This window comes from Oryx dammah, unplaced genomic scaffold (assembly GCF_014754425.2).
Source record: "Oryx dammah isolate SB20612 unplaced genomic scaffold, SCBI_Odam_1.1 HiC_scaffold_2, whole genome shotgun sequence".
Taxonomy (NCBI): domain Eukaryota; kingdom Metazoa; phylum Chordata; class Mammalia; order Artiodactyla; family Bovidae; genus Oryx; species Oryx dammah.
This window is the reverse complement of record NW_024070186.1, coordinates 192,668,342-192,688,629: the sequence shown is the minus strand read 5'-3', so window position 1 is coordinate 192,688,629 and position 20,288 is coordinate 192,668,342. Positions and strand designations below refer to the sequence as shown.

General features: G+C 61.2%; 2 protein-coding genes across 16 annotated transcripts; one reads left to right on the top strand and one right to left on the bottom strand.

The window, feature by feature from the left end:
- On the top strand, nt 1-5,370 carry GNB2 (G protein subunit beta 2). Its single transcript, XM_040262208.1, has 10 exons — nt 1-296; nt 2,612-2,757; nt 2,965-3,003; nt 3,119-3,225; nt 3,526-3,589; nt 3,672-3,834; nt 3,914-3,980; nt 4,303-4,504; nt 4,596-4,812; nt 4,895-5,370. The coding sequence occupies exons 2-10, from the start codon at nt 2,701-2,703 to the stop codon at nt 4,999-5,001; spliced, it is 1,023 nt and encodes a 340-aa protein (XP_040118142.1). The 5' UTR covers nt 1-296; nt 2,612-2,700; the 3' UTR covers nt 5,002-5,370.
- Nucleotides 5,371-7,576: 2,206 nt separating this feature from the next.
- GIGYF1 (GRB10 interacting GYF protein 1) lies at nt 7,577-17,645 on the bottom strand. 15 transcript variants are annotated; one of them, XM_040262199.1, is made up of 28 exons: nt 15,920-17,043; nt 15,809-15,838; nt 14,674-14,825; nt 14,532-14,593; nt 14,308-14,418; nt 14,084-14,213; nt 13,910-14,005; nt 13,658-13,769; nt 13,456-13,564; nt 13,118-13,158; nt 12,749-12,919; nt 12,379-12,632; nt 12,141-12,249; nt 11,563-11,700; nt 11,249-11,346; nt 10,858-11,029; nt 10,584-10,750; nt 10,366-10,466; nt 10,166-10,282; nt 9,924-10,024; nt 9,713-9,795; nt 9,484-9,630; nt 9,185-9,412; nt 8,786-8,970; nt 8,549-8,709; nt 8,299-8,462; nt 8,084-8,213; nt 7,577-7,994 (listed from the first exon to the last, which is right to left on the bottom strand). In XM_040262199.1, the coding sequence occupies exons 5-28, from the start codon at nt 14,340-14,342 to the stop codon at nt 7,942-7,944; spliced, it is 3,102 nt and encodes a 1,033-aa protein (XP_040118133.1). In that variant the 5' UTR covers nt 14,343-14,418; nt 14,532-14,593; nt 14,674-14,825; nt 15,809-15,838; nt 15,920-17,043; the 3' UTR covers nt 7,577-7,941. The 15 variants fall into 15 exon arrangements, with proteins under 15 accessions (XP_040118133.1, XP_040118126.1, XP_040118127.1 ...); XM_040262192.1 differs by having other exon boundaries at nt 10,166-10,285; nt 12,141-12,632; nt 15,920-17,044; XM_040262193.1 differs by having other exon boundaries at nt 12,141-12,632; nt 15,920-17,044.
- Nucleotides 17,646-20,288: the final 2,643 nt, after the last annotated feature.

The window sequence follows — 20,288 nt, the reverse complement described above, 5'->3', positions numbered from 1 at the left end:
AGCGGGGAGAGCTATCTTTGATATGACAGGGTCAATCTTTGCCCCTTAAGTGATATTTTCCCTTCCTGCCTACCCCCGTCGAGCAGTTGGTCTCGCCCAGCCGGGCCCTGGGCGCGGCGGCGACGGCCGCGTCACTGGCGGGCGGGATCCCTCCGCTCTGGGGAGAGCAGCGCTGGACGGTTGAGTTGGGGTGACTGAGGAAATCCATCCGCGTCGCCGCTGCCGCCTCCGCCGCGGAGGAAGACAGGACCTCCCGCGCTCCTCTAGCGACCCTTCGCAGAGTCCCACCGCCACAGGTACCTCCGCTGATAAAAGGAGTCCTCATCCTCCCCGCAAGCCCCAAATTCCCATGGGGGAACCTCTCTTCCGTCTGTCTCCCCGGTCTGGCCTCTTGGGAGCGGACGTAACTCTCCAGACCTCCCCTCCCTTCTTTTGGCCCCGTAGCTTCCAAACCCGGAAGGGGAACAGGGGGACCCTCGCCCTCAATTAACGCACGCGCTCCCTGCACCATTGGGGGGAGGTGTTTCGCCTGGCCCCAGACCCCATCCTAGCCCCACCTGCCTCTTGCTCCCGGAGAAGTTGGGGGTCTAAATTCGGGGCTTCCTCTAGGCCTCGTCCCGCCCCCTACCCCACCACTACCACCCTCCTGCCGGCCCCTAAGTAGCACCCCTCGTGTCCTCGCATTTCGCACCCCCGCCGGCGTTCGCCTTGCAAAACTCCAGAATCCTCAGAGAGGCAGGCAAGGCCGCGAGGCTGTCCCTCCCTTCGTCTCTCCGCGATTTGGGTTCTGCCCCGTCTTTTCTGGCCCCATTACCCTGGACCAGAGGCCTCGGCACCCCATTCCCTTTAGTAGTCCTGACCCCACGCTTGGCTCCCAGGCGCCCCCCTACACACACACACACTTAGCTATCTTTTGGGCAAAATGGAGGTCGTGGGGGCCGGAGGGCCAGGCCCACTGCGCTTCGCAGCGCGGCACCGGCCCGCGCCTTCCAGCTGCCAGATCCGGGGACCCTCCTTTGTCCCCTCCCCTTCGCCCCGCCAGACCTGCGGAGGCGGTGGCACCCACATTTCTTCTTGGGACCCCGGCTGCTGTATGCCCAGAGTCCGGGGCCGCTGAGGGGGCCCTGGAAGGTGATGGGGATTGAGGGCTGGGAGCGTCGCCCCCGCCCCCAGCGGCTTCCTCCTGGCCTGCTGCTTCCTTCTGCCCCGGGCGTCTGGCGTTGCCGCCCGGCCTGGGCTGCCGGCAGCTGGAAGGAAGGGGCTTTGTCCGGAGCTGGGGAAGTAGGGTGGGGAGCTCTGCCCCCCTCCTTTCTTTGGAGGGGCGTCCTCTGGCGCTGGCGTAGAAATCTGAACAGACCAAGGGGAAATGTCAGTGGGGAAGAGGAACGCCCAGGGCCTGGGGGAAGTGGGACCGGGTGCGGGGCGGGTTGGGGGGACGCCTGGGTCGGCAGAGTGCGGTGTGCATGGGCAGATCACACAGGTGTCCAAAGTTGGGGGGCAGGACTCCGGGCCCTGGAGCGGAGCCAGCCAGGCCTCTGGGGCCCCGGCGTCGAGCCCGCGGCAGGGCTCTGCGGGAGCGGAGGGCGCAGGGGCTAGGCCGCCTGGGGCTGTCCGCTAAGCCCGCCCGCCGGCGCCTGGGAGAGAGCAGCTCCACGCTTCTGGGCCCGGGACCTCTCTTCGGAGACATAATTACTGGAGAGCGGCTCCCACGGGCTTTCTGCGGGCGCGCCGGGGCGGGCGGCCTCGGCGCTGGAGGGAGCAGCCGCTTGGGGCTGCCTTCCCCGCCACCCTCGCCTCCACCCGCGGCGGGCGGCTAATGGGGCGCAGCCGGCCCAGGGATAATCCGGGGTGAGCCGTCCCGAACCTATTAGTGCCCAATCGGCTTTTCCCAAATCCTGTAAACAGCCACCTTGGCCGGCTCTGGGGAGGGGCGGGAGGCTGGGTCGGGCGGGGGCGATGGGGCCGGGGGTGGGGTCACCCACCCTACAGGTCTCAGCCGTGGATGCGGTTGCCCTGGCAACCGGGCTAGGGTGGGGGCACTTCACCAATGAGGTGCTCTCAGTCCGGGTGACGGTTGCCTAGGCAACCCCACGAACAGACCAGCTTTCCCCTGTGGGCTCCCCCACCCCCAGTCGAAGCTGGGGGTGCGTGTGTGTGGAGGGTGTGCGGCGTATGGGGGTGAATTTAACGAGGCACCGCCCCTTTTAAAATTAGGTGCTAGGAGGGCGGTGCCTGTGCGGCCGGGGCGGACGCCAGGTCTGTTTTCGAAGGGACTCTCCCCGGCACCCCCCCTTCCGCCAGCCCCCCAGTTCCTGCCACGGGTGTCCCGCCCGGGCTGCTGTCCGAGGGAGGGGTTTCCCCTGCGCTTCCTCTTGCACTTCTCGCTCCGTTTCCGGGGGGCGGGAGAAAGATTGGGGAAGTCAGCTGTTGCTCGGGTCACGGCTACGTCTCTCCGGGCCAGAGACCCGGGCTGTGCCCGGGGGAACCGCGGCCACTGCTGGCGCCCCTCCCCCTCCACCGGTGCTTACCTCTTCCGGGCCACGCTTCGGCCCCGCCTTTACCCCCGCTTCCCCGGCGGCCTTGGGCCTGACGTCAGCCCTGCATCCCCCAGGCCTCGGGCCAGCGGCGAGGAGCTGCCTCCCCCAGCCCCCGTCCCGCGGCCCCCAGCCGCCCCCAACCCCGCCCCACGGGCCCGGCGCCATGAGTGAGCTGGAGCAACTGAGACAGGAGGCCGAGCAGCTCCGGAACCAGATCCGGGTGAGGGCCTGGCGGGGGGGCCGAGCGGGCAGGACCCGGTGGCTTGTGTGTACTGAGGCAGGGAAGGGGGGTATGTGTGCGTGGTGGGGGGCAGTACCCTAATCTCTTCCTGTCTCATCCTTTCCACTCCCCTGTCTTTGGTTCTTTTTCCTCTCTCCTTCCCATTTTCTTCCCTGCCCCTTTGACGGGCTCTACCATCTCTTATAGGATGCGCGAAAAGCATGTGGGGATTCAACACTGACCCAGGTGAGAGGAATCAGGGCTGGACTTGGCTTTAGGGAAGGAGCTCGGGTGGGAGGCATATTTCTCCGCCAGCCTTGTCGCCGGAACCTTCCTGAGCCCATTCTGCCTCCATCTCCAGATCACAGCTGGGCTGGACCCAGTGGGGAGAATCCAGATGAGGACACGGAGGACCCTCCGTGGGCACCTGGCCAAAATTTATGCCATGCACTGGGGGACAGACTCAAGGTGGGTGAGGTCGAGGCTGTGTGCTGCGAGCCATTGTGTTCACCCTGGGCTGAGGCAGGGTGGGCAGGGGCCTCTTTGCACAGTGGGTGCCTCAAACGGGATGCTCGGTTGGCAAGTCAGTGTGGGAAGACCTGACTTCCAGATGCCCCCAGGGGCCTGGGAAACGGGACCAAACCGAGCGGGAACCTCTGGGCTGCTACCAGAAGTTGTCTCACCAGATAGGAACAGGGAAGAGTTATCTTGCCTCCAGAGGGGCCTTCCCACCCTGACCCTTCTGGTTTTCCTGCCTCACTCCCGCAGGCTGCTGGTCAGCGCCTCCCAGGACGGCAAGCTCATCATCTGGGACAGCTACACCACCAACAAGGTAGGGGTGGCGCCTGCGGCTGCCGGGGCAGCACTGCAGCGCCCAGCCGGCTCTCACCCTGGGCACTACCCCTTGCCCCCAGGTCCATGCCATCCCGCTGCGCTCCTCCTGGGTCATGACCTGTGCCTACGCGCCCTCAGGGAACTTCGTGGCCTGCGGGGGACTGGACAACATCTGCTCCATTTACAGCCTCAAGACCCGTGAGGGCAATGTCAGGGTCAGCCGGGAGCTGCCTGGCCACACCGGTGAGCCTGGGCCCTATGGCGGGGGCAGGGGCTGCGCCGGCCTCCCTGACAGCCCCCGCTGACCAGCCCCTACCCCCAGGGTACCTGTCGTGCTGCCGCTTCCTGGATGACAACCAAATCATCACCAGCTCTGGGGACACCACCTGGTGAGGGCCTGCCAGCGCCTGGCAGGCGGGGCTCACCCACACTTCCTGCCGGGGCTGGGCGGGGGGAACACCACCTCAGGGCTCACGTGGCACGTAGTCACCCCCTGCTCCAGCAGTGGCAGCGCCCACCTTTCGAACCCCTCAGCCTCTTGTTCTGGTGGCAGGAAGGAGGAACGAGGGTGGGGCAGGAGCAGGCACTGGCTGCCAGCGCTCCCAGCACGGAGGCGGGCTTGGGCCTGGGCTCACTCGGTGGAGAGGTAGGGCAGAGGGCATCTATCCTCACCCCTCTCTGACCCTTTCCTTCCTTTCGTCACCTCCCCAGTGCCCTGTGGGACATTGAGACCGGCCAGCAGACGGTGGGCTTTGCTGGACACAGCGGGGATGTGATGTCCCTGTCCCTGGCCCCCGACGGCCGAACCTTTGTGTCAGGCGCCTGTGACGCCTCCATCAAGCTGTGGGACGTGCGGGACTCCATGTGCCGACAGACCTTCATTGGCCACGAATCCGACATCAACGCCGTGGCTGTAAGTTCTGGGCCAGCTGGGCCGGCCCCTCTCTGTCAGGGCTCCTGGCCCTCCCTGCGGCCTCACCCTACTCTGGTCACATGTCCTGCAGTTCTTCCCCAACGGTTACGCCTTCACCACGGGCTCTGATGACGCCACATGCCGCCTCTTTGACTTGAGGGCCGACCAGGAGCTCCTCATGTATTCGCACGACAACATCATCTGCGGCATCACCTCTGTTGCCTTTTCGCGCAGTGGCAGGCTGCTGCTTGCGGGCTACGACGACTTCAACTGCAACATCTGGGATGCCATGAAGGGCGACCGCGCAGGTGAGACCGGGAGCTGAGCAGGGGGGCAGGCGGGGATGGGGGAACCGGGCCGGAGGGGTTCTGATGCCCCCTTCCGCCCCAGGTGTTCTCGCTGGCCACGACAACCGTGTGAGCTGTCTCGGGGTCACTGACGATGGCATGGCTGTGGCCACAGGCTCCTGGGACTCCTTCCTCAAGATCTGGAACTAACAGCCCCAACCCCAACTGGGCCCAGGCTAGGAGGGGCCCTGCCCGTGCCCACACTACAGGCCAGGAGCTCTGGGGCTGGGTGCACACCGAGCCTCCCTCCCCGGGCCACGGGGCCTTGGGTCCCTGCTCCCCCACCCAGGTTTGGTTCCTCCCAGGGCCCCCATGGTGGAGATTAAGATGGGGATAGAATGGGGAAAGTGGGGCAGAAGGCCCTCATCCTTTTGCTGCCCTGGGGTTGGGGCCTCATCCCGCTGGAGGGCCAGAGGCAGGAGGTGGAAACTCCAGGGGCTGGCTTTTTTAAAACTGGTTTTATTTTAATTTTTATTATATTTTCAGTTTTTCCATAAAGGAACCAATTCCAACTCTGTACCTAGTCTCTACCCTTGCTTGTTGTCTTCCTCACTCTCGTCTCTGTTCCCAGTGGCAGAGTGGCTGGGGGGTGGGGGGACCCCCCAAATAGTGGTCAGGGATAACGCGCTCCCTCAGTTGGATACCGATGCCGGATCACAGGTGGGACCACCTCCTCTGGGTCAAAGGTCACAGGCATCCCACAGGCACAGCCCTCCCATTTCTGGTCTGCTGCCCCCCACCCATGGCTCAATTTCCAGCTCTTTGAGTTGTGTCTGTCGTTCCCAGCGTCCCCTTCCCCCAAGAAAAAAACTCAAGAGGCAGACGGGGAGAACACACACCAAGTTTTATTGGGGGGGGAGTATTTACAGAGGCAGGTAGAAGAGAAGGGGTCACATGGGGTGGCAGAGATTGTGGGTACAAGGCAGACGATGGGATACAGAATGACCCCTGCATCCACCCCAACCCCAGGAAGGGTGGGAGAGCAGCTGGGGCCCAGAAGACGGGCTGGGGAAGGGTAGCAAGGGGCTGAGTCCCTGGGCTGGGGGGCTCAGGGGCTTGTAAACATTGACCACTCTCAGAAGGGGATGGGGGTGGGAGAGGGCTCCCCCTACACTTCCTCACAGGGTTAAGGCCTCTCCAGGCTCAAGGGCCCCCTAAATTCAAAGTCTCTTTAGCTGGGGGGGGAGGGGAAGGAAGAGACGGGGAAGAGTGTCACCCCCCCTCCCCTGCATTGGCTGCGGCAGGGGCGGGGGCAGTTACATTCAGTCACGACAGTACTCCCCCCCACCTCTAATGCCGCCAAACACTGGCTTGAGGAGAGGGGGAGCTGGGGGGCCAGCAGCAGCAAGACGTTTCCCCCTGGCCCATCACCCCCTTATTGCTTTAGAGAGAATACAATATTGTCTTTTCACGGACGCTAACACTGTTGAAACCAGGGAGAAGCAGGTGGAGGGGGCCCCTCCACCCCCGAGGCCAGCTTTATCCCCCAACACTGACCCAGTTGCCACTTTGGTGCAAAAAAAAAAAAAAAGAAAAAAAAAGGTCGTCTCTCTGGGGATAGATGGAGAAAGAAAACAGGGGCCACTCCCCATTTCCCCAGGACAGCAAGGATAAATACATTCATGGAGGGGAGGCAGTGGCAGAGTCTTGCCCTAATACTGCGCTCTGAGCAATGAGGTCCATGGGAGAAGTTAGATGAGAAACTCAAAAGATAAAGAAAACCCACGAATGGAGACAAACCTAGGTAGGTAATTGGGAATAAGAAGTTGGTGAAGGGCAGCCTACCCCAACCCAGGAGAGACAGACACTCCCATTCTTGACACCCCACCCTTACCCAACATTTAAAAACATCAGGGGAGCAGGGAGGGGAGAGGCCACTCGCTCCTCTCCCATTTGGTCAACAGAGGGGTCAGGGCAGAGCTGGGTGGTCCACATCCCACACAGGCGGCTGCAGGTAGGGGGCTCCCTCCTAACAGCCCCGAGCTGCAGCCTGAAGCCCCCAGCGGCCCACTCTTGTGGCCTCCTTGGCCCCTCCTCTGCCCCCTTCACAGGAGAAACAACAGTCGTTAAGTGGTGCCTCTCTCTCCAGCTCCTGGAGAAACTGCTCTGCCCCAGCCTTGCTCAGGGTTGAGGCAGGGGGCGCAGCAGGGGCTCATGGCCCAGAGAATACATTCATGTGGCAAGGCAGGGAGCTGGGCCTTTCAGCTTCATACCCAGGCCGGCCCCCCGAATGGCAGCGGCGGGGGAAGCCCCTCACCAGGGCCAGAGTGGAAGTTCTGCCGGCCTGATGACAGCCAGATGAGGTTGGCACCGCAGGCCCTCTCCCATTCACTCCGTCAGCCGGCGCAGGGTGGCTGCCTGGGGCGCTGAGGCGGCCTCGCGCATTTGTGCAACTTTCCCCGAAGCAGCAAAGCCAAGGGGCTACTCGGGCCAGGCCCCCCGGCCCCAGACACCTCTGCCACAGTCACAGCACAAGGGGGCCGTTCACAGCGGGTCCGGCTGGCGGGGCTTGAGGGGGCCTCGCTGTGCAAACTGCTGGCGCCCCAGCTTCCAGTTACCCCAGTGGCCCACCTTGTGGGGCGGGGAGGGTAAGTGCAGCCTCGGGGGCCAGGCAGGACAGGTCCGTGGGGCCCATGTCCCCACTGCCCCAAATAACAGTGTGTTTTTACTTTCAGTCTCCTAACCATTTTTTTTTGTTGTTTTTCTTTTTTCTTAAAAAAAAAACAAAAAAAAACAAAAAACAAAAACCTCTGTGGATCTTCCATTATCACTCCCACTATCCGACAAAGGGAAAGGGAGTGCTTAGAGTCTACTTTTTAACCATTTTTTTTTGTCTCTCCTATGTTTCCTTCAATGTCGTTTAAAATTAAAACCAAAAAAACAAAAACAAAACCCTTCCCCCCTCAATCTGTAAAGTGCCTCGTGGTGGGTGAGTTAAGGTGCATCGTGTGGTTTGTAACAAGTGCTGGGGACCCTGCCCCTGCTTCCTCCTATGCTCCCTGTGGGGAGCCTGCAGGCTGGGGACCCAGGGGTCCAAGCCGCTGCTGCTGCCCCTGGCCTACAGCCCCGGGCGCTGGTGGGACAGGCTGGTCAGTAGTCATCCACGCTCTCGATCTCACCAGAAGGTCCGTGCAGGGAGTACCCTGAAGCCAGGGGAAGCTGGGTTTGAACTCGCCCACCCAGGCTCCTGCCCGGTTCTGAGGAAGGAGTCGCCTCCCCGCTCCACACTCACCCAAAATGCTGGGGTCCGAGTGCAGCATCAGCGCCCGCCTCTTGGCCTTGCTGCCCTCCCCAGGGCCGAGCTTGGTGCTGTGGTTGGTCTGAAAGGCTGTCTGTAGGGAGCCGCTGCTCAGCCAAGCCTCCTGCAAGGCAACAGAGAAGAAAGGAAGGGGTCAGGGGACTCTGGGCGCCCTCACCCCCTCCAGCCAGGGCTCTGTGAAATGGCACCTGCTGCTGCTGCCGCTGCTGGCTGGCCTTCTGCTTGGCCCTCCGCTCCAGGAATTGTTTGGCAAATTCTTTGGCTTCCAGCGTGTCCCCCAGGCAGGAACGGATATAGTCGTGGACGTCATAAGGGGATTCCACCTCCTTGAGGATCGCTACAGCCATGGGCACTGCGGGGCAGGATGGGGGTCAGGACCCACGGGACAGCGTCTGGAACCCCCTGCCCAGGCTCCTGGGGTAGGGGTGACGCCTATACCGTCCAGGCTGCCCGTGGTGCTCAGCGTGTGCAGCATCTGCTCACACCACTGGGTGAAGCCATCCTGGGGCCGGGGGATGCCCTGCAGCAGCTTCAGCAGCTTCTCTTCCTCCTCTGTCTTTTTGCGCACAGGCCGACCGGACAAGTGACTGTACGAGTCACTGCGCGGGATGGGGTGAGTCAGGAGGTGTCCCCTCAGGAGGCCCGCTCCCCATCCCCCCGTGGCCCGGCACCCACCTGAGAGAGGGGCTGCTGCGGCTGTTCTTCAGGCCCAGGCTCCGGGCCAGGCTCCCGCTACTCTTAAGGGTGTCTTCCCAGAGTCCCAGGCCGCTGCTGCCCCCACTCTTGTCGGGCCCGCCCCACAGTGGCCCAGCCTCAGATACCCACTGGTTCAGGGGGGCGGAGCCCAGGCCCCCGAGCTGCTGCAGATGGCAGGAAGGCAAGGGTGACCCACACAGAAGAGCACATGCTCAGGGGTGCTGAGCGGGGAGGTGCATTCAGGTGGCAAAGGCAGGGTGAGGTGAGGGCCTCATGGCAGAGAGCGCCTCCGGAGTCCGACAGGGACCAGTGCGCACCCCCCCCCCGAACCCCGGTCACCCTGGGAGCTGAGCAGAAGGTGCCCGCAAGCCTACTCACCACGCGGTGGTTGGGGGCCTGAGCTCGCGATGGCTCCCGAGGCGGGGGCTGCTTGTGCAGGTGCCGCTCGCCCTCCAGCTGCAGCTCCAGCAGCGTCTTCATGGACAGGCCCTGCTTGGCCAGGCCGGCCCACAGCGGGGGCGGGGAACTGGGCGCAGGAGGCACGGGGACAGTGGCTACCGCCTGCTGCTGCTGCAGCAGCTTCAGCAGCAGCTCCTGCTGCCGCACCTGGAGAGAGAAGCCGCTGTGAGGGCCGCCCCCTGACCCTCACCCCAAGCCTGCGGTAGGCCGGGCCCCACCTGCTTGCGCCGGAACAGCTCCTCTTCCTCCTGCCGCCGCTTCTGCTCCTCCTGCTGCTGCTGCTGCTGGCGGCGCTTCTCCTCCCGGCGCTTGCGCTCCTCCTCCTCCCGCTTCGCCCTGAGCTCCACTTCTCTGCGCTCCTGGAACTGGAGATTTGAGATCAGATGCCAGGCCGTCCCAGCTGTGGCCTGGCCCAACACCCAAGATGAAAGCCCGAGGCCTACTCACTTTGTGTTGCAGCTGGAGTTGTTCTAGAATTGGACCCTGAGTCGAAGAGTTAATTGGTATGTCCCAAAGACTGGCCTCACCACCTGCGGGGGCAAAGGCAGCTGCAGAGGGGAGCTCCGGCCCCCGGCCCCCCAACCCACCGGGGGCCGTCGGGGGTGGAGGGGACTCCCAGACCTAGGACAAGCCAGGAGGGCAGCTGTGGGCCACACACCTGACTGTGGTGAGGCTGAGGTATGTATGTCCCAGAGGGGACCCGAGTCTGGCACCGACAAGGACCGGTTCATCGTCGGGAGCAAGTTCTGGTCCCCGCCCCTGAGGAGAAAGCACCGAAGCTCAGCGCCCTGAAGCCACCTCCTGTCTGCCCCTCTACCCACAGCACCCGAGGGCCATCACGTACAGACACGCCACACACGCTCGGCCACGGGCACACAGCGAGGACGGCGGCCCACACACCTGGGGGGTTTGAGAGCTTGGAGCTGCTGCAGGAACGCAGTGAGCTGCTGCTGCTGCGGTGGTGGCAGGTCTCCCAGAGCTGCCTTTTCCCGGAGCACGCACTGCGGGAGCTGGCGGCTGCTGAGGAGCGAGCAGGTGAGAGGTGGGCCTGCCCACGTCAGAGTGGGCCCTGCTGACCAGCCCTGCTGGGCCCCCCGTACCTGCCGGCCAGCTGAAGAAACTGCTGGTGCTGCAGCTGCTGGTACAAGGCGGCTGCTGCCAGCTCCTGTTGCTTCTTCAGCCGCTCCTGGTCCATGCTCCCCTGAGTGAGGCCACAGCGTCCCCGTGGCTTTGCCCCCGTCTGGCTCTGCACCCACTGCTTCCCTCTGCCGGGCTCCTGCCTCCCGTCCCTGTTCCACGCCAAAGCGGGTACACTCACCAGCAGCGGGGGAGGTGAGGGCCCAGGGGCGAAGGGTACGCGACCCCACATCTTGATCACCTCACCCAGCGGCTGGAAGCCCTCATCACAGCCCCGCTTCACCAACAGGGCCATGGAGAAGTAGCCCGCCTGGAACCATTCCGCCATCTCCTGGGTCGTGAAGGGGCCTGGGCCAAGGGAAGGGCACAGGGCGGTCACAGAGGTGTGCCCAAGAAGCCCTCGACGAGGATGGTGCAGTCTCCGAGCCCCACCTGCACCCCCCACCCCTGTGCACCTTGGATCTCTCCCTGCGGGTCCTTGTAGAACCACTTCCGGGCCGCACCGTGGCTGAGGGGGAGGGCGGTGGCGGCTGCAGAGTGGCGCAGGCCCTGGGCCTGGATGGTGGCCGTGAACTGCTCCTCCTCCAGGGAGCTGTCCTGCAGGGAGGCCACGAGCTTCTCTGCCTCCTGGGAGCCCAGGGGAAGAGGGAAATCTCAACTGGCCACTTCCATCAACACAGAGGGAGCTGGGGCTGAGGGGGGGCTCAGGAGATGAGGTCTGAACATGGAGGGCAAGATGGGGAGAAGGTGGGAACCGGATCGAGGACAGACAGAACCAAGGCTCTCTCCCCTGCACGGGAGGGTTCCTAGAGTCTCTGCAGCCCACCCCCACCCCCCGCCCCACACCTGTTGCAGGTGCTTCAAGCCTTCATCGTCTTCCAGGTCTGGTGGGCCGGGGGGTGAGCCCGCCCCAGGACTTAGCTGCATTCCCCTCACGTCATCTCCTAGAAGGGGCAAAGAAGGGAAGGTGGAACAGGGCAGTCAGAGAAGGGGCAAGACAGTGCCCGTCCACCACTCTCCCTCCAGGAAGGTGGGTGCCGACTCTGCTCCTCTCCCACCTCCCGACCGACTGCCCTGCAGCCTCCTTCCCACAGGGAGGGGGAGCCCTTTCCCCACAAGCTCCAGGCTCCAGGGAGAGGGTGGTGCTGCCCTCAGGCTACCTTCAGCTGTAGGCAGGTCTTTCTCCACCGGCTCATCACCTTCCCCGTTAGCTCCCCAGAGTGGGCCCAAGGTGGGCAGTGGGGATGGGGAGCTGGACTTCTCCTCCTGAGGAGGCAGTGGGGTCAGTTCCTTCCCACCTGAAAACCAAGGGTATTACCAGAACTCAAAACCAAGCCGGAAGGCCTGAAAAGTGGTTAAGCACAGATTGTATTATTGTGGCCAGAAGAGCCTCTGGGTAGCGAGTCCACCCCCACGACTATGGTCAACACGACTAAGGTTTGGTGAACTGACACCACAGAGCCTACTCTGCACACTTCCCTTTCTGCTCCTATAGTAAGGCCGCGCATCTGCACCACCGTCCAGGGCTCTGGACGCACTACCACTGACTTGACACTGTGTTCGACAGATTCCTCGAGGGATTTTCAAAGGTAGCTTTGATTCTGCTTTGATTTTCATCTGACACTTGGCCTTTTGGACAGAGGCCTGCTGTTTCCAGGCTCCTCCACACGCCCCATCCGCACCAGCCTTTCTCCACAGACTCAGCTTGAGGCCGCAGGCATCCACTCCACAGGCTTACCCGCCTCCGGCCCCTCCTCGTCCAGCCCTTCGGAAGGTTCTTCCTCCTCTTCCTCCAGGCCCTGGAAGTCGAGCTCCTGCTCCTCAGGAATAGGCTCCTTCGGGCCCTTCTGCACGGGTGGGGGATACGATGGGGAGATGAGTGGCAGAGAATAGAGTACCATGAAAGGACCCCCCTTGGGGCAGGCGGGAGCCCACCAATCTCGAACAAAATCTCCCCCTCGTCTCCTTGCAGATACCTTGAGAGGCAAGAAGGCCCCGGAGGCATCGAAGGTGCCCATTTCTTCGTCCTCATCGTCCAGGCACCACTCTGGGAGCCCATCCTTGTCGTCATCGAAGCCGTCAGGCCCCCGGCACCTCCGGAGGTGAGAGCTGGCCCCCCCACCCCGCCCCTCCTCTTCACCACACCCTCCTCGATCCCCTCGCAAATCAAATTCAAACTTGCGACGCCGGTCCCCATGTTCCCGCCAGCCAGCAGAGCGGGGGCCACCATCTGGGCAGGAAAAGTAGGGGAAAAAGAGTCAGTACCCAGTCAAGCCGGAGTCTCCAACCTTCTGTTGCCCACCAGGAACCCCCGCTCCCTCAGTGCCCACCTGACCCCCATCTCACCAGGGCTGGCAGAGCGCCAGCGGTCACCGTCTCGCCGGGGTCCTGCCCCGAGTCTCCAGCTGCCTTCCTCTTCTTCCTCTTGCTCCTCTCGGAGAGAACGCCAGTTTTCGCTATCTGAGCGGGCATGCTCCTTCCTCGGGCCAGCCCCTCCCTCATCAAACCCGGAGCGTGCTTGGGGGCAGGACAGGAGGGGAGACACAGTCAGTGGACCTCGGCCACAGTTCCTGTAAGATACTTATCAGACACCTTGCGGGGAAGAAGAGCCCAGCTCTGGGCCCTCCCGCCCCCACCACCTCCCCCAGGAAGCAGCCCCCCGCCCCCTCTCAATAACCTGCAGGGCCCAGCCACCACCCTGGCCCCTCTCCATACCTCCATCCCTCCTGGCCGATTTCTCAAACCGCCTCTCGCCTCTGTGAGAGGGAAAGGTATGGGTCAGAGGACCAGTCCCTCCCTATCTGCAGGATCTCAGCTCACCTTGTCCATTCTGCCCCGAGAGAAGCGGGGGGCGGGAGTGGGACAGGGCTTGGAAGGGAGCCCAAGGGCAAGCCCAGAGACTTGGAAGGACAGGGCAGGGCCACAGGGGTCAAAGGGCATGGACAGAGATCTCTGACCAGGGCTAATCTGGCAGGTCTCCCAGAGTCCTCTGATGACAAAGACCCAAGCCTCCCTCCGTGGGGCCCTCTCTGCCACCCCGTCCCAGCCTGCACCTGTCATCCCAACTCTGGCTACGCTGGATCTCCCGGGGGTTTCGGCCAAAGGCCCCATCACCTTCTTCAATGCTTCTTTGGTAAAAGCAACTGTCACCGCGGCCACGGCCTGGAGGAGTGAGGGGTGCATGGGAAACCTGCCAGATCGCCTCCCCAAGTCCTCAAGACCCCCTGCCCCAGAGCATGCCATCACCCCTTCTACCTCGGCTCCGTGTGCTGCCCCTGCCACGGGAGGCGCCACCTAGAGGGGGCCCAGCCCCTTTCCCCATCAGCCTCAGCACGGCCACGCTGTTCACTGACAGGGAGAAGTTTCTCTGAGGAGGGAGCCAGGGGTGGGAGTGAGGACCCAGGCACCCGAGCACCCCGCCCCGTCCAGAACCACCCAGCCTCCACCCCCAGCTCTCCACCCCCAGCCCCGCCGCCCCCGCTGGCGGCTGCCCAGGCCGGGCCCCACCTGCTCCTCCTCGGTCAGCGGCTCCAGCGCGAGGGGCTGCAGTGGCTCCTCCTGCAGCAAGGCAGCAAACTCCTTGTCCTGCAGCTCGTCAGGGACCTGTGGATCGGGCGGGAGGTACGCGTGCTCCTGGGCCCGCTCCACCAGCCAGGGCCCCGCAGCCCCGCCTGCACCTACCTTGCTCTCCTTGACATAGAGGGCCAGCATCTCCTCGCGCCCGTAGCGATAGTCGGCCAGCTTGTACTTGGGCATGGCAGGGGACGGGGGTGGGGAGGCCACACTGCCACCACTGGAAAGAGCCCTCAGCCTGGAGGAGGGACATGCAAAGGGGAGAGATGGGAATCTGAGCAGCCCTGTTCTTCCTGGGCTTCTCCATGCCCCTCTAAGCACACCTGACTCACCACTCAGGCCCAAAGTTGAGGGTCTCCGCTGCCATTGTGGAGCTGGGCGTGTCCCAGAGGTCGGTGGGGAGAAGCAGGGGAGCGGGTACCTGGTGTTCACTCTCCAAACACCTATGGAGGCGCGGGGGATGCTAGGCATTGGGGATGGCACACCCACAGCCTGAGAGGGTGAGTACTAGGCTGCCACCTAGGTGGACACAGTAACAGGCTCACTAAAGACTCACCTAAGCCAGCCACGTGCCACTCACACCATGAGTTACCCAAAGAGTCACACTCGGGGGAAGGCCTGGGGGAGGGGAGGAGACAGGCAGCTAGAGCCCCTGCCAGCTTCCACAGGGAGATGCCCTCCCCCTGGCCCAGACTCACCTGGCAGCCTTGCCCGGGGAAGCGGGTAGGGCAGGGGCCGGGCCCTCTCCAGGCAAGAGCCTGTGCTGGAGTGAACCAGGATCCCTGGGCAACCAGATGCTGGTCTAAGCAGAGCAGTACTCAGGGAGGGACCTTCACATCTGGGAAAGATCCTTAACGAGGGGCAAAAAGAAGAAAGTGGATTAAATGAACGGTCAGACAGACCTCCCTGCCTCCAGCCCTCCTCCGTCTCACATAATAGGAAGGCCCACAGGTGCCTGGAAACTGCTGGTTAGGGAGCACAGGGGGCAACAGCCCTGGCTCCTCCTCATCTCTGCCCTCTGCTCAGCAGGCCTCCCAGGCAGTGAGTTGACTCAGCAGAGCCTGACGGAGGAGCTGGAGGTGCGGTAGAGGATGCCAAGGGCCGCAGCATTCAGTAAAGGGGGCTGGGTACACATGATGTTCGTGTCAGCTGCTCAGTTGTGGCTGACTCTTTGAGACCCCATGGACTGTAGACCACCAGGCTCCTCTGTCCATGGGATTCTGTCCAGGATTCCAGGCAAGAATACCAGAGTGGGTTGCCATCCCCTTCTCCAGGGGATCTCCCTGACCTAGGGATACAAACCGGGTCTCCTGCATTGCAGGTGGACTTTTTTTTTTTTAACCATCTGAGCCACCCGGGAAGCTCACACATGATGTTTAGGACAAAGATAAAACACACACAAACCAGCAAAAAACCCACTGGAATCACAAATGTTCTAGAGAGAGAAAAGACTGGTTAAGAGAATTAGAAATTTATCTGGGGGTTACTTCCTTGGTGGTCCAGGGGCTAAAACACTGCACTCCCAATGCAAGGGGCCCGGAGTTCGATCCCTAGTCAAGGAACTAGATCCCACATGCTGCCAACTAAGACCTGGTGCAGCCAAATAAATAAATAAATAGATATTAAAAAAAAAAAAGAAATTTATGTGGGAGCAAAATTACCTCTCCCCGAAAAGACTCAGGTCTGGGTGCTTGGCTCCGAATCCTGAGACTCAGTTGAGGGAGAAACCTGGTGTAAGGGGAGCAGGGGGGCTATTCCCAAGCCAGAGGAGGGGGGGGGACACCAAAGGCTGCATGCAGGCAAGTCTGGCCAGCATGCCCAGGACTCACTCACCAAACAAGGATCAACACCGAGGTCCTTTCCCTGGGATCAGAAAGAGCCTGGTAAGTACAAAGAGCCAAGAAGGGAACGGCGATACTGTAAGCTAAGAAGAGGCTCCCTCACCATAAAGCGGAAATAAGGTCAGAGTCACTGGGCTGACAGAAGCGTGGGGGCAGCGGCAGTGGCCCGTCCCTCTAAGGAACAGCAGAAGAGGCTGTCAGGAGGTGGCTCATCCCTGGTGCTTCTGAGCACAGGGCAGGCAGGCAGGGTCTCAGGGAGCCGTGTACAAGGGCCTCCCTCACTGGCTGGGGCGGGGGCTGAACCGGAGCGCCTCCACAGTTCCCATCAACTCCGAGACTCCACCGTTCTGGGAAGGGGGAAGAAGGGTTTCCACCAGAGGGGTCATGGGAAGCGGCTCTCGACCACAGCTGCAGGCCAGAAGACAAAGCAAAGTCCACCCCAGATACAGGACCCACCCCAGAATCCCAGCAGCCTAGGTTGAGATGCAGCGCTGGACACCGCCCAGAGCAGGGCTGACCTCCCCCAGCCCGGGCATCTCCTCTGCATCAGCCTCAGCTGGCCCTTTCCGGAGATGGAGCACACCCTGCCGAACACGGCCGTCAGAAGACAAGCCTGTTGCGAAGTTCTTCCCGTCACTCAATTCGACTCAGCCTCCCAGAACGGTGGAGGCCAGTTAAGTCTGTGGATGCTACAAGGCTTATGGAATTCACCCAATGGATGAATCTTGAAAACATTGGCTGAGTAGAACATGGCAGTCACAAATGAACAAATACTGGACAATTCCTCTCACCTGAGATTCCAAGGTGAGTCAAATTCAGAGGGACAGAAAAGAACAGTGGTGCCAGGGCTGGGAGGCAAGGAGTGGGAGCTGTTTTTTAGTGGGGACAGCTTCAGCTGAAATGGGGCAGAGGACAGAGTTCCAGGGATGAGGTGGATGGCTGCACAACAACATGAATGTATTTAATGCTGCAAAACTGTATCCTTAAAAATGGCTAAAATGGTGTATGTTACATCTGATCACCATTTAAAAAAGGTCTAAGGGAAAAAGAAGACATTTGGGAATAGCTCTCCCATACCTATCTTCTCCACTCCAAGAAAAACACCCCACTTCCTAACAAACTCAGGAGAGGCTGTTCTGAGCCTCTTCCAGGCCACCCCAGAAGAGCCCCATCTCCCAGACAGATAGGCCGAAGAGCCCACGGTGGGGCGGGGGACAGAAAGGGGACGACTCACCCGCCCACCCGTCCAGGGAGTGGCGAAGGCGGCTGGCCGCCAGGTGCCTTCCTCTTCGAGATGTCACCTTCTGTCGTGGTTTTAAGGAGCAAACTGAGGAAAAGCGGCTGGCTCCAGGCTGAGAAGCAGGGAAACTGCAGAGGTGAGAGGAAGCAGGGGAGCGGAGGGTGAGGAAAGTCGAGTGGCTGGGCAGGCCCAGCCAGGGGAGGTCTGGGTCTCAGGAGCTGGTGGCTCTCTGGCCCACTTCTGACCACAAGCAGCACACAAGCGCCCCGTGGCTTCTAGTGCCAAACAGGCACGCACCCTTTCCACGGCTTCTCAACTGGGGGCAACGCTGCTCCCCAGGGCACATCTTGGGGGACATTTCTGGTAGGCATGACTGGGAAATGCGACCAGCATCTCACGAGCAGAGGTCAGTCAGCAACACTACTAAATATCCTACGACGCACAGGATTCCCCCCACAACAAGGAATCATCTGGACCCAGATTATCAATACCCAGGGGCTTCCCTGGTGGCTCAGACAGTAAAGAATCCGCCTGCAATGCGGGAGACCCAGTTTCAATCCCTGGGTCAGGAAGATCCCTGGGAAAAGGAATGGCAACCCATCCAGTATTCTTGCCTGGAGAATCCCATGGACAGAGGAGCCTGGCATTTGCAGAGAGTAGATACGACTGAGCGACTCACTCACACACACACACAAACACAGAGATTAACAACAGTGGCAGAATTAAGAAACCCATCTGTACACCTCGGGCAGAGGATAACCACACCCACTGTCTGTTTAGGGGGAAGAATAGAAGACAAGGAAACCAAATTTACTCCAGTTCATTCCCCGCTCTGAAGACTGAGGGAATCATCCCCTAATACACTGTCCCATGAGAGAAGTCTGAAATCCTGCCAGGAGGGAAATCCTCCAGAAAAGAACAGATTAAACAAAATTGTCCTAAGTCTATCACAAACTTTCAAAGCCCAGCATTTGGATCCCTTTCCAGTGAAGCAAAGAGCAGGAGGCAGCAGGCAGGGGACTGGAAACAGCCTCCCTCTCTGGTTATCTGATCTAAGGGTGTCCTGCTTAGCCCCGACTTCTCAGGATCTGTGTGCCTCATCAATCCACAACCCCCCCACCCCTTCTCCTCAACCCTCACTATACCCTCCCTCCCTGGGGCATCTGAATTATTGTCATTAAAAGGCTGCCCCCTACCGGAGTCCAGGGGCGAGGACACTGATCCTGGTGTTCACAACAGGCTTGAGGAACAGGAGGGGAGCCTGTTCTCCAGCATTTCGAGATCACAGGAGAAGGAAAAGATCCAGAGACTAGGCGGTCCCAGTACACACTAAGTTAAGAACATTATTTCCTCATTCCATCACCCCTAAAATTAGCCCCAATCCAGAGCAATGCGCCTTGGCACAGGAAGGCACCACCATTAACAGAAGCAGAATCCTAAATTCCCCAACATTTGAGCAAGCGCCCAGCCCCAAGCTTGTTGGAGGTGACTCCGCCCTTTCTCAGGGTGGAAAGAAAAGATTCTCCACGCATAGTAGGAAGGGAACTCCGAGGCTTAAAAAGAGGTGCAAGCCTGTGCTCCTTCCGGCAGGTATGTTAACCCAGCTCTGCCCTCTGAGCCGTCAGGACAATGCCCTGAGGAGTCTAGTAGTTAACAGTTTTCAAAGCACTTTCACACTTTACCTCATTTGATCTCTTCTGCCCACTTGCTGAGGCTTGGGCTCCAGCCAGGGAAAACAAGGAAGGGATGCTGTAGCTGCCCTGACAGGAGACCCCAATGTCTTTGACACCCTACCCGGGCCTGGAGAAAGGGAACACACTCGGCGGGAACCACCCCAAACTCACAAGCATACATTGAGTTTTCAACCATTTTTCTCATTAGCATTTAAAAAATCATTCCCAGAGCCACCTCTTCTCACCTCCTCTGCTCAGAAGTGGGGCTTTTTTTTTTCTATCCCAAACTCCAATCACAGATGTAGAAACCAGCACAAACCAGGGTCCTTTCATCCATCAAATCACACACAATACTGGCACATCCACTGGCTGAGAACCCAGGCCAGGAGTCAAAGAACAGAACTCACTTGAGTGTCACCACCATACGGGACCCTCGAGGTCCCCGGTCCCTGCCATGGCAGCAACTCAAAGCCCAGATCTCTTTCAACCCTGCCTGGTGACACGCTGGACCTGCCATCTAGGAACTAAGACTGAGGCTGGCATGAGGGTGGGTGGCTTGGGACAGCACAGAAAATGGTACAGATGAAGGACCACACTGTGAGAAGCTAAGGGGACCAGCCTGTTTGTTAGTACCCAAGGTGTTTCAGGGGCAAAGCCAGGAGGCTAAACTGCAACCGAGTGTCAGCTCCCAGGGGCAGCAGAGAGACTGTGAAGGCTGATTATTGGAAAAGCAGAGATGAGAAGCAAGAGGGGAGTGAGACTGGGGTGAATGGAGGAAAGAGCTGGGCTAACAATTACTGGCTGAGCGTCCATCTCCCCGGGCCAGGCCCGGCACTGTGATGGACCAGACCTGGACTCTTACTGGGAATTCTAGTAGTGACTGCGTACGACCTGCGAGATGAGGGTCTCTTTAAAGTTAACTTGAAAAAATAAAAAACAGTCAAAGTGTGTGGGGCCGTGACTGGGGAGCAGCTGCATCAGGAGAGATGGGCTGGGAAGGGCCCAGCCCGGCCACAGGACAGACTAAGGTGTTTCACTCGGCCGGGCAAGCGGGAGGAAGGAGACCCCAGTGACCAAGCACTAATGTCGCTCGCTGAAATGTAGGCGCAGACCCAGCCGAGGTACTGTGGTTAAGAAAAGAGGCTTCCACGTTAGCCAAAGTCACGGATCACTTGCACTTTAAGACCCGCCGGGCCCAGCTCATGCCGAGAAGAACCCGGAGGCACGTTGGGAGAAATCTCCGGGGAGCACCGGGCATTAGGGTCCCGGGCCCCCGGGCGGAGGATGCAGGCGGAGGGACGTGGGGGATCAGACCGGGGTTCCGAGGGGCCGGAGGGCGACCGTTAGGAGCGCGGGGGTGGAAAGGAGACGGGCCGGCCCGGGAGGACGGCGTGCCCTTCAGGGAGGGGGCGCCAGGTGCGGGGGCGCCTGCGGCCGCCCCCGGGAGGGAGTCGGCCTCCCTCGGGGCGGCGCGGGGGCCCCGGCCGCGCGGGGGGGGGGGGGCCGGCGGGAAGGCTCGGGAGGCGGGCGCACCGGACGGCAGGGGCGGCGGCCTCGGG

What these genes read in the sequence shown, in the direction of transcription:
- GNB2 (XM_040262208.1), top strand. Translation starts at nt 2,701, where the DNA reads ATGAGTGAGCTGGAGCAACTGAGACAGGAGGCCGAGCAGCTCCGGAAC. An exon ending in GGAGCTGCCTGGCCACACCG is followed by an intron (nt 3,835 to 3,913) that starts GTGAGCCTGGGC and finishes CCCTACCCCCAG; the next exon opens with GGTACCTGTCGTGCTGCCGC. An exon ending in CATGAAGGGCGACCGCGCAG is followed by an intron (nt 4,813 to 4,894) that starts GTGAGACCGGGA and finishes CTTCCGCCCCAG; the next exon opens with GTGTTCTCGCTGGCCACGAC.
- GIGYF1 (XM_040262170.1), bottom strand. Translation starts at nt 14,342, where the DNA reads ATGGCAGCGGAGACCCTCAACTTTGGGCCTGAGTG. An exon ending in ATCGGCCAGGAGGGATGGAG is followed by an intron (nt 12,920 to 13,117) that starts GTATGGAGAGGG and finishes CCTGCCCCCAAG; the next exon opens with CACGCTCCGGGTTTGATGAG. An exon ending in CGAGGAGGGGCCGGAGGCGG is followed by an intron (nt 11,701 to 12,140) that starts GTAAGCCTGTGG and finishes CTTGGTTTTCAG; the next exon opens with GTGGGAAGGAACTGACCCCA.